Below are 12,215 nucleotides of genomic sequence, written 5' to 3' on the forward strand. Positions count from 1 at the left end.
GACTGGGCACAGGACCCTCTCCCCTCAGAGAACAAAGGATTTTGGGTTATAAATATTGGGACCCTGATCCCAAGAAATTAGCTCACTCCTGGAACTGACAAGACAAAACCTCTGCTGAGGAGAAGGAACCTGAAGAAACTGAGGAGAGACTATTCCCAAGCTGAAGTACTGCTGGGGGATTGGCCTTCAGTGGTTGCCTTGCTGCCAAAGGGAGGAGAAAGACTTTGGGGACTTTTCTTTTCAACTTGTGCAAAGATCTCCAAGGGTTTGGAAGAGAGCTTGCCCCCTGATCGAAGTCCCAGGACCAGTGGACTTCACCAGCCTTTGTGAATTGCTGCTGGAGACAAGTGGTACAAAAGGTGGTGGTGATGGACGGAGCATCTGAACCAATCAAACACTCACACCCAGTCAAAAGATTCAAACACTCACACCCAGTCAAAAGATCTGGGTTTGATCCATCACCGTTCTTTAGCCCACTCTGCCACCCCAGTTCAGACATGGCTATATGCAAATCAGTCTGACCCTGTGCCTCATGGGAACAGTCCAGCCCGAACTGCCAAGCCATGCCTTCCCTGGACCGGAAACAAGCTTCCGAGGACCGGTTTCTGGCATTCCAGCCGTCTTCAGCCCGGCTTGCTTGAATCCAGTGGCAAAGTGAGCAAGGGACTCACGTCTAAGCATACCCTGCCACACTTATGGCGGCCAAAGTGGTACAAAAGGGGGTGGTGATGGACGGATCATCTGAACCAATCAAACACTCACACCCAGTCAAAAGATCTGGGTTTGATCCATCACCGTTCTTTAGCCAAAAAGGTACAAAAGGGGGTGGTGATGGACGCTTTGGCCGCCATAAGTGTGGCAGGGTATGCTCAGACGTGAGTCCCTTGCTCACTTTGCCACTGGATTCAAGCAAGCCGGGCTTTTAGCCAGGGTTGACCAGGGTTTTAGCCAGTATATTGTGGCCAGATGGCCATTTAACCTGCTATGAACTGATGAAAATTGAATTTGATTGTTTCTATAATGATGGAGAAAAACAGCAGTATAACCATTGCATAGCCCATTCAGGGCAAGATTAATGTGATACAAATTAGGGCGCATTCACGGGTAATGCCCATTCAGGGCAAGATCGCGTTTATATAGACACGTATATTTTTAGAATATTAGTATTAAGTGGTATTCTAAACTAGTTCAACATATATAATGTTTTACGAAAGGGTTTTGCACGTTACAATATGGCGGCACCTCGAATAGATGTGTTTGTGTCCCTTGTTCATTTCCATGAAATGTTTACATGCAATGGTTTAAAAGCATCAATGGCCACCACGTACCTTTGTGTAACAAATTGACGAAGGCCGATGCCGAAACGTGTCTTACTATGCTGTGAGGTTTGCAAATAAACTTGTTGTGAACCACCCCCATGAGTGCTGCGATCTTTCAACAGGGTGAGGACCTGTGGATACTGTGAGCTGTATATATATATATATATGTATATATATATATATATATATATTCACTGAAAAAACCATAGGTTATAGACCATATATAGTTAGGAATTAGCATTTAAAAAACCTTATTTTACTCACACAAAACCATTGAAATTCCATATATAGTTAGTTGCACTAACTATATATCGCGCACCCGCAATCCACTGCTGATGATGTCACATATTACATCATTCATGACATGGTCAGTGACATCACTGATGACATCACTGATGACATCTCACTTGACATCAATGATCACATCACTGATGATATCATTCATGTGATAATACAATGCATCTCCTCACACTCTAATATAACCTCCGTTACACCCAGTGTTAAATAGAGAGTATCATTTTTGAAACCATTGACACACCAATACTAGTTACTACATACGCACTCACTGATTCCTATGTCTACACACACATTCACTCATACAATCATTCATACATACAATCACTCATCTTTACAACACTATCATATGCACTCATACACCTATACAGACACTCACACTCTGCCACTCATCCATGGAGTTACTCACACACCTAGTCAGTCCTGAAAAGAATCAATCACACTTCCATTTTCTCATCTATACAGTTAAACACAGAACACCTTACATTTTTGAAACATATACTAACACATAGTTACTCTCTTATAGAATCACTGATACAAGTACACATTGATCTGCACAGAGTCACACACCTCCCAGCCAGCCATACACACACTCAGTCTCCCATACAAATACTTGTGCAACCAATCAATAACCCATATAGCTACTTATATAGCTACTGATCAACACATGCAGCAGCTTGCACAACAACAGACATACTGATGCACACTTTTAGACAGTTTAGTCACTAACCCGTGCATTCAGTAAGACGCATTTAATCACTCACTCATACAGTCAATCACGCACCTACTAAAACCTTCATTCAGACACTTATACATCCACTCATTCTTCAATATGTAAAACATATTTAAACTTTACAGAAACACATAATCACTGGATGTTGTCATCAGTGATGTCATCAGTGATGTCACTGACCATGTCATGAATGATGTAATATGTGACATCATCAGCAGTGGATTGCGGGTGCGCGATATATAGTTAGTGCAACTAACTATATATGGAATTTCAATGGTTTTGTGTGAGTAAAATAAGGTTTTTTAAATGCTAATTCCTAACTATATATGGTCTATAACCTATGGTTTTTTCAGTGAATTTTCAAGGTTTTGTAAATGCTAATTCCTAACTATATATGGTCTATAACCTATGGTTTTTTCAGTGAATTTCATTGGTTTTTTAACAGCTAATATCTGTAGCTGTAAAATGTATTCTTCTTTAAATCCAAAAATATATTTTATATGTTTATTAATAACTTTTTTTTTAAATATTTTTTTTTCTTCGTTCCCGCTTCGCGAATCGGGAAGCTTCCCGTTAGCTGACCTTGATGCCGCGAAATAGACCGCGAGCCGGTAAACGTTTCTTTACCGCAAGTGCCGCGTTAGAAAACAACATCGTGACGCCTCCCGTCCGCATGACGTTCCACGTTGTCGCGTGATACGTCATATGACGTGCTACGTTAGCGAACTGGTACGCGAAGCGAGTGCCAAAGCGCAGGTTTCTGGAAGCAAACCGGGAGGCCCTGCAAAGCGCTTAACGTAAACACAGCAAGTCATGTGACTTGGTAATAACACTTTTCATTGGTTCATTTCACTTTTGGTTTCCTAATGATGTAAGACTAGGTCATATAATCTAAAATGAACACTTTTGATTGGTTGAGAACTCTTGTTTTTCCCAAATGATGAAAATCCCTCCTTCTTTCCTCACTCTGACTTTCATCATTGTGAGAGAAAGACCCTTTGTGATCACTGAGCAATGGCTTCTTTAGTAGCTTCAGCTGGTGCTTCCCCACCACCTCCACCACATCCAAGGAAGAGTGGACCACCTGCTCAAGTTGTAATTCAACAAGAAGAAGAAGAAGAGGAACAGGAGGACGAGCACGAAGGGAGGCAGTTTTTGCCTGAGCAGCCCAAGACGTCTCACCGGAAAGAAAACTTCATTTGGCAATTTTTTAAAATTCCCAAAGGTCAGAAAAAAGTAAATGCAAGATACGTTACTTGCCTTATATGTCAAGATAGACTGTCCAGAGGGACCGACAAAAAATACAGTTTCGGAAACTACACAATGCATCGCCATATGACTAGGTGGCATCCTAACAACTACAGTGCTGCACAGTTTCGGAACGACCTAGATAATCTCCCTATTATGGCCAGAAGATCTGTTGTACCGGAAGTAACGGGACCAGAGGGCAGGGAGATGGTGCCAAATATACAAATGAGATTTGGTGAAGTAAAACACACCTGCGTATTTTGCGATGGATTCATTTCCTACGGAGAAAGAAGCATCACTCTGATCAACAGAGCTATTGACTATCATATGCAAGTTTGTCCGAAACGCCCAAAATAATAAATACTTCTTTTTTTTGTTTTGTTGCTCCTGTTGAGCCCTTTACAATGAATCGTTTTCATTGCCCCCTCCAAGAAAAACCCAAAAAAATATAAAACTGTTCCGAAAAATTCAAAAACATTAAAAAAATGTTCAGAAAAATAAAAAAAAAAGTTCTTTTCAGAACTACCTCCCCGTTATTAAAAAATTGGTACAATATTTGGAACTGTGCCAACCTCTATTTCTCTTAGTTCGCTTCCTAGTTCGCTCGCTGGTACGCGAACTGGAAGCGAACCAAAAACAGTAAGTATAAGGGAAGGAAACACACACTTATGTTAAAAGAAAGACAGCTATAGGGGAGTAAACTAGAGATACTATTACCCATAATCCACTACTGATGATGTCACATATTACATCATTCATGACATGCTCAGTGACATCATCAGCAGAGGATTGCGGGTTTTTTGGCAACATGCCTTATCCACGGTTTAATAACGCTGCCTTTTGCTTTATATAAGTTTTCAAATTGTATGAAATATATACCAATAGGTCTTTATGAACCTTTAGGTAGTGCTTTTGTTCATGAGGTCTGGTCGCTTCCATACACATACAGATGTTTCAAAGATGATCAAGAAGTTTATCTGAATGGAGAGGAATGCACTGAGACGCCAGATCATTCACTAATGTGTAGGCACATACAGTTACACGATTCATGCAACAAACACCGACCAAATATGGCTTGCGTGTTGCAAGGCACGCCAGTTCCTGCTATCATCCCCACGTTCAAGTTGTTGGAAAATGGTAGTTATTTGATGCTCAATAATGAAGATTGTTCTGAGTTAATTAAAAGTATTCCTTTTATCGTAACAGTAAGTGAACGGGTTATTTGCTGCAGAAATGTTCTATTTCCTCCCACACATGAACATAGGGAGTTTTCAATCTGGCCACAAATACCAACCTTGGGACACGTTTCAACGGCATGACAAGAATAAGAGCTCTTTTGTCTCAGAGAGAGGTGGCCTTGAGTTCGGCCCGTGAAACTTTCGTACTTCACATAGCGAACACCCGTACACAGGTTTGCCTTTCAATTTCAGCAACATGTTTCCGACTATCTTTAACGCATCCTCCACAAAATCCCTGGCACACTTTTTTAAAGTTGTTACCAGTGGTCTCGTGACTTCATTTGAGAAAATCTTTGGAGTCATCCCTGCTCCCTTTCATTCCATTTTCTCCACTCTGGTTCGTGGATTGCATTTTTACTTGCATTACCAGCGGACGCTCTTGTGCTTTTTTACATTTTTAAATATGGATGTCCCTCCTATGCAACCTCCGACCCTGCAGCTGCTGACACTGTTCCGCAATCGCATGCTAGAATATTATGGCACAATGCCGTTGGCGATATTAAGCACGGCATATGGATTATCTTTTCGGTTCTCCTACTTCACCTGTGTCCAGCCTGTATTTCACTGCCTGACCTGTGATTTCGATTGGGCCATTGATTTGTGTCTCTGCGGACCGGTTTCTCCTGACGTCGACTTTAATCAGCTGATGACTCCTATCATTACTCACGAGTTGATTTGTCCTGGCGAAAGGATTATGGCTGTGGCATTGATGCATGGACTACTTGGTCCCTGGAATTTACTGGCGGCAGCACAGTCTTTCTTGGAACACAGCTTTCTTGAAAACCCACCGAGCTGTCCTCTGATGGTGATAGAGGATCCGGTGCTGGGAGAGCACGTATGTTCTTTTCCGCTTTTAAATTGGATGGCTGAACTGTTTTCGGATGAAGACGGTGACTTCCTGTTGGAGGCTGTTGCAGCTTATTTTGCATACACAGTTATGTCATAGACCTTTTTCATGTTTCATATGCTGAGTACTAGAATTTCATTGACAATTCATTGACTTAATTGTCAAGTTTTTATTATTTACCTTGCCTATTGGCTTAAGACTCGATAAAGTACTTGGCTGTTTTATTTTTCTTTAGCATTGAATTTTCCTAGTTTTTAATGCTTTACCTTGCGGACCGTCCACATATAAACTTGCAATCTGCTCTCATGAGATGGCACTTCTATTATCTTATTCAGTTCGTTTCCGGATCATGAGGAGGTGTCATCTAGGTCCTGGATATCTTTACACCGTGTTAAGTTAGCATGGGCTCATTACCGGTTTAAACGCCATTTTTCCTTTTTTGCAACTTCTGCACACGACATTTAGTTGTTGCTTTAGCTTTCCACCTAGTAGTTCATCGTGGTTTACATGAGAATAATATGTTATTGGTCTACTATCTGCTTTACTTGTTAAACTATATCTGTACAGCGAGTGCTAAAGTTTCAAGAACAACACGATACAGAATTGTTATGAGGTCTGATCTCCACGACTTCATACTCATAACATAAGTGCAACTTCTGCCAATTCTGGGCATGAGGCGGGTTTTATATTGCTTTGCCGAACACACATACACAACAGTTGATGCGGTTCACATGAAGAGAGAGCTGGTGTATGCTGATGTGATTCCTTCAAATCTAAGACACTAAAGTATGGGCACGCCCTAAACCAACACAAAGAGACCTTCTTAGCAAATAATATAATATGTGTATTAGGGAGGGTGAGATATAAGCAGCCGCGGGCCGTGGAGGGAGTTACGGTGAGGCAGGGAGGCGGGGAGGGGGAGAAGCAGGGTGGAGCCCTCTCTACCTTGCCCCTCCCCCTCCCCGCCTCCCTGCCCCACCGTAACTCCCTCCACGGCCCGCGGCTGCTTATAAGTGTTGCTAACTCTTATTCATTTACAGCATGTTAACATACTGTCACCATTCGCTTTTTATGTACTAGTAACTATGCTGGTAATTTTGCTACTGATAATATGTGTACTTGTATTCTCCACCCTGCTTCTCCCCCTCCCCGCCTCCCTGCCTCACCGTAACTCCCTCCACGGCCCGCGGCTGCTTATAAGTGTTGCTAACTCTTATTCATTTACAGCATGTTAACATACTATCACCATTCACTTTTTATGTACTAGTAACTATGCTGGTAATTTTGCTACTGATAATATGTGTACTTTTATTATCTAAGGTACTACGCCTGAGAAGACGGCATTAGTAAATAAACATTTCAAATACACATGTGTTCTTCTTAACTCCATGTTCTGGTTTCTAAGAAATATATAACGACCGACTGTTCATGAGTTCCACGTATCCTGAGGTACTATAAGTTCATATTCTGGATTGTCTAAACATTGAGAGTTTGTTATATCCAATGTGACACTGTACCTAGCTTGCTAAATAGTTTTTGATTACTAACGTGAGTTTTGGGACACCCTAATTCGCCGAGGTTCCAATCCTCTGTCCACAGTTCTGTGTGAGAACAGAAACCCTGCGACAGGGGCACCCCCGACCCTTGCTGGACCTTCATCACACTTGCGATACAACTCCAGCAATGCGCCACCTTTACGGCACAGATACATCACGCATCTGTGCTGTTTTTGCCCCGTGATGCGCCGCATTGTAAATGCAGCACACCATAGGTGACGGAACAGCGGCACAGAATGACTAACACATCCCTGGTGATGCGCCAGTCATCATAAATCTATCCCTATGCTTCTTATCTTGTTAGAGATGAACCGCCATATGTATCATCAAAGTTATTTGCATTTCCTAAATAGCGAACTTTAAGGAATAAATAGCGATTCTTTACCATTCCTAGTTTGCGATGAGCTATTTGCTAATTAGCCGAATGTAGCCCAATGAAGCCCAATGTAGCCCAATGTAGCCCAAAGATGGCCGCCAGACACACAAAAAAACAAATGTAGCCCAAATATCAGCCAGATGTAGCCCAACTATAGCCCAGTGACAGAATGACCAATCAGCTTCGCAAACCTCCGTTACGCGAAGCGGAGCGCTGTTACAGATATATATCTTTTTTTGAACGTTAATTTCTCAAAATCCACTGGAGCACATATATTGAGACCTAGCAAAGGCACATCGGGCTACCAGTCCCTAATATTTTGCCAAGTTTCGTGCAAATCCATTCAGCCATTCAATTATTATTTTTATTATTTTTTTTTGCCCCGCGGGGCCCTTTTAAAACCTCCACATCAAACCTAGGGGGTCAGCGAGGATCTACTATGCCCCCTTATAGTTATTTCCCCCTTTGTTTTGACCTCCTCTTGTCTCTCGATCCTACCGAGAGACAAGATGGCGGCCGCTACGGACTGTTTGGAATGTTGACAGACGCCGGAGAACCAATCAGCTTCGCTTCACAAAGCTCCGTTGCGCGAAAAGTCCGCGAACCAGAGCGCTAACCGGTCCGCTGTTACAGATATATATCTTTTTTAAAACGTTAATTTCTCAAAATCCACTGGAGCACATATATTGAGACCTACAAAAGGCACATCGGGCTACCAGTCCCTACAATTTTGCCAAGTTTCGTGCAAATCCATTCAGCCGTTCGGGCTAAAAGTGAGGCCAACCGCCCTATGGAAAACTCAATGTTAAAAACACGTTTTGGGACCCCCCTTTTTTCTCGGCCCCCACTGGACGAACCCCCCCCCAAATTTTCAAGGGCTGCTCAGAAACAAAATGTGCCATTTTCCTGAAAATTTCAGCCAATTCCGTCCACAAACGCCAAAGTTATTAGACATAGAATTTTCAAAAAACCCATAGAGAAAAAATCCTAACTATATATACCTACTGGCGACCGCCAGTAGGTAATATATATATATATATATATATATACCTTATATATATATATATATATATATATATATATATAACAATTATTGCCTTGCGGCAAAAGCATATATATATATATCTCAATGAAAATTGTACCACTTCTGGTATGTCGAAGAGCCACTCCAATTGAGGTTTCACAGTAATGTTTATTCAAGCAGAAGCAATAAGACGAGTTTCAACCTCAAACGGGGTCTTGGTCACATGACCATAGTTTGAAGCATGAGTCCTTTAAAAGCGTGTAACACAGGACGCAACAGTGCATAAACATAGAAGAAAGTGCGATTGTGTATATTTTTGTGAACAAATAACAACGGGCATTTCACAATTTTGTTCTGTTAACATTCACAGAATAATTGATTCTTACAAATTAAAAAAGAATAATAATCTTAGTTTTGTTGCTTTTTGGCATTACTATTTCATGTCTTCTAATCAGAGGTGGGGGAGATGGAATATTGATCCATTCATTTTCCAAAGGATATCTTGTAATCAAGGGAGAAAGGATCACTTGTCCTGATCAACCTTAGGTCTGCAGGATGGTTGGCGGGGGGAATTCTGTCCCAATATAAAGACCCTCATGCACGTGATGGGTAGGGTGGTGTCTGAGAGCGGTATATCTTGATTCTCCGCTTATATTTCACGTGTGTGCATAATCATCAGGTCTACTTAGGTTATGCAGCCTCCACCAGGAGGATTTTACCCAAGGTTGGTGCAGTAGTGAGCCAGAGATAAAAAGACCAGAAATCAGGAGAACAAAACTTTAATAGGTCTGATTTCGGGTCTGGTAAACTCAATAGTTGTGCATCCGGTATTACTTGTTTAGGAGTTACAGTTGCACTTTGAGTGACGAAGGGGTTAAAAGATTGGTCGACATGTTTCTGCCTCTATTGCCTTACTACTAGGACTTACGGGCATTCTTCAGGACCGTGAAATGACGTGCAAAAAATATCATACAGTGTAAAAGGTGAGAAGAAAAGGTTATTGACCTGTTTCTAAGTCGCGCTGCTCTGCTCTTACCTGACTTCCGGTTCGGTAAGAGCAGAGCAGCGCGCACAATAGCAAGCTGAGGACGAGGCGAAACAGCCCGCTCCAATATCTCTACCGGCTGAAGGAAGCGTGCATTAGCAATGCGCGAGGTACCATAAGACCTCCAAGACTTAGAAACAGGTCAATAACCTTTTCTTCTAAAGTTTTGTTCTCCTGATTTCTGGTCTTTTTATCTCTGGCTCACTACTGCACCAACCTTGGGTAAAATCCTCCTGGTGGAGGCTGCATAACCTAAGTAGACCTGATGATTATGCACACACGTGAAATATAAGCGGAGAATCAAGATATACCGCTCTCAGACACCACCATACCCATCACGTGCATGAGGGTCTTTATATTGGGACAGAATTCCCCCCGCCAACCATCCTGCAGACCTAAGGTTGATCAGGACAAGTGATCCTTTCTCCCTTGATTACAAGATTACTATTTCATGGACACTGCGGTTGCCAGTAAGTAGTTAAACTTAGCACCTAGTTTCCATAGGTAAAGCATTTTTTGTTATGCTAACAAACTTTGGCTCCCACTGCAGGGAGCAGAATACTTTATCTGTTTCCCTGTCCCATCACTGAGATTGGGTCCCCGGGGCCAAAATCCTGGGGAGGTTGGCCTTGTGACCCTCTCTCCCTAAAAAAGGCACTGGGCCACAGGGTATGAGATCACCGGAGTCAAAAGTAGCCCGGGGAGGGGGCAGAGGGCTGTCTGCTTTTAGGGGGTTGGCCACAGGATTTGGCCAAAGGCCAGGACTTGTGACCAACCTCACACTGCACACGGACAAACGCCGTGTATGGCGTGGGGTAGGCTGTATGCCGGGCGTTGACTGTAGGGCCTCTACAACAGCACTCGGCCGAAGGGTTTGCACGGTGTGGGGTTAACTGCATGTTGGTGGGAGGGGGGGTTGGCCACGATTAACTTATTGTAATTAAATATTACTTTACATTTTAAAAAAATTAGAAATTCAGTGAAAAGAAAAAGGTTACAGGGACGTTATAGTTAGGAAATAAAATGTAAAAAACCTTAGAAGTTCACTAAAAAAACAAAGGTTACAGGGACGTTATAGTTAGGTTGAAATTTTACACACACACAACCATAGAAATCCAGCAGTTATAGAGTTATCTCAAGTAAGTATAACTTGCTAAAATATGCCCCAACTCATTCGACTATACATCATTCTCTATTCCAAACACTGATTACAGGGATCTAGAAGCAATCAGGGTTCAACTTACTCCATATTCTTCCCTGTTTAGAAGGAGGCCTCAAGACCCTTCTGAAACTATTCTAGTACCAAGGGCCTTCCAATGAAACAATTCAAGTTTGTTTCTCTGACCAGGTTTCTGTAATCTCTTCAGGAGACATGCTGGCCGAAACGACTGACTTGAAAGAAGACCCCCAACATGCAGAATACAATTTGCCCCCGTCTTCGAGAATCCCAGCTTCCTGGAGGGAGGTGTACACTTGGCTAATTGGATGGAAAGGTGGGCCTTGGTCACCTTGGGAATCATTCAACCACCATAAATAGGTCACTATCTTTCAGCCAAGACCACCTCCACTAACTTCTCTGGCATATTTTGATCAGGAATCAATATCACTGTGTTGTAAATTAAAGAAGACAGACAGGAAAAAGAAGATATAGTTTGACCTGCATAAATAAAATTAAATACAAGAACAAAGAGGAGACATGACAAGAATTGGGGAAAGTTGTAGAAAATCAAGTTGATAAACACGATATTAACATGCATGGTAGAATGAGGGACTGAGAAGTGGCTTCCCAAAAAACACCAGCTGGTAACAGGACAAGAAACAAGAAGGGGACTTTATAATAGATGGAGGAACAGTATGCATTAAAAAATCTGCAAGGCAGAAGACACCCAGAGCGCAAGATGAAGCACAGGAAACCTGTCCTGGAGACTACGAAAGAAAGTGAAACAAGAGTCCAGAGGAAGCAACAGAGAACAAAGGGAAAAGCAGCACAGAATAAAAAAACAGGCAACAGAAAAGAGAATGTGGACATGAGAGAAGACACTACAGGCAACACTACAGTAGATGATGAGTAATGAGCAGAGATTGCAGTAGCTTTTTAGAAATAGCAGTCCTTAAAAGCGAAGGTGCTCTGGGAGTCCAACAAACCTACATGGATAACGTTCTTCTTGCTTGACATGTCCCCGGCCCACTCTAGGATGGCTCCTCTGAGGTCCACGCTGCTTTCCGGCTTGCTGTGGGATGGTTTCTATTGAACAGAACATTGAAAGTCCAGTGTCTTAAGTTAGAAGTATACTAGCAGAAGCAAACTTGTGATTCTACTTCAACATCAAAGTATCAACAGACATAAGGACCTCTCCACCACGGTATGTGGTCTAAGAACACATATCAATAGCTACAAGTTATAATTCCTGAAAACAGGCCCGTAGAAAGTAGTGTTATGCCTTTTTTAAATAGTGACAACTTCAATTATATTTTGGCACTATAAAATAGATTTTGTGTAAGGGCCCATTTTAGCCCAATCCACCGGGGAAAATA

General features: G+C 42.1%; 1 protein-coding gene across 3 annotated transcripts in view; it reads right to left on the reverse strand.

Moving 5' to 3' along the window:
* ARHGAP9 (Rho GTPase activating protein 9) overlaps positions 1 to 12,215 on the reverse strand; it is a 744,735-nt gene that overhangs the window by 365,487 nt on the left and 367,033 nt on the right. For all 3 annotated transcript variants that reach the window (XM_078688987.1, XM_078688988.1, XM_078688989.1), the window contains one exon: positions 11,830 to 11,925. In XM_078688987.1, the coding sequence (XP_078545113.1) occupies positions 11,830 to 11,925 (96 nt within the window). The remainder of the gene's footprint in view (positions 1 to 11,829; positions 11,926 to 12,215) is intronic.

This window comes from Lissotriton helveticus, chromosome 1_1, assembly GCF_964261635.1.
Source record: "Lissotriton helveticus chromosome 1_1, aLisHel1.1, whole genome shotgun sequence".
Lineage (NCBI taxonomy): Eukaryota > Metazoa > Chordata > Amphibia > Caudata > Salamandridae > Lissotriton > Lissotriton helveticus.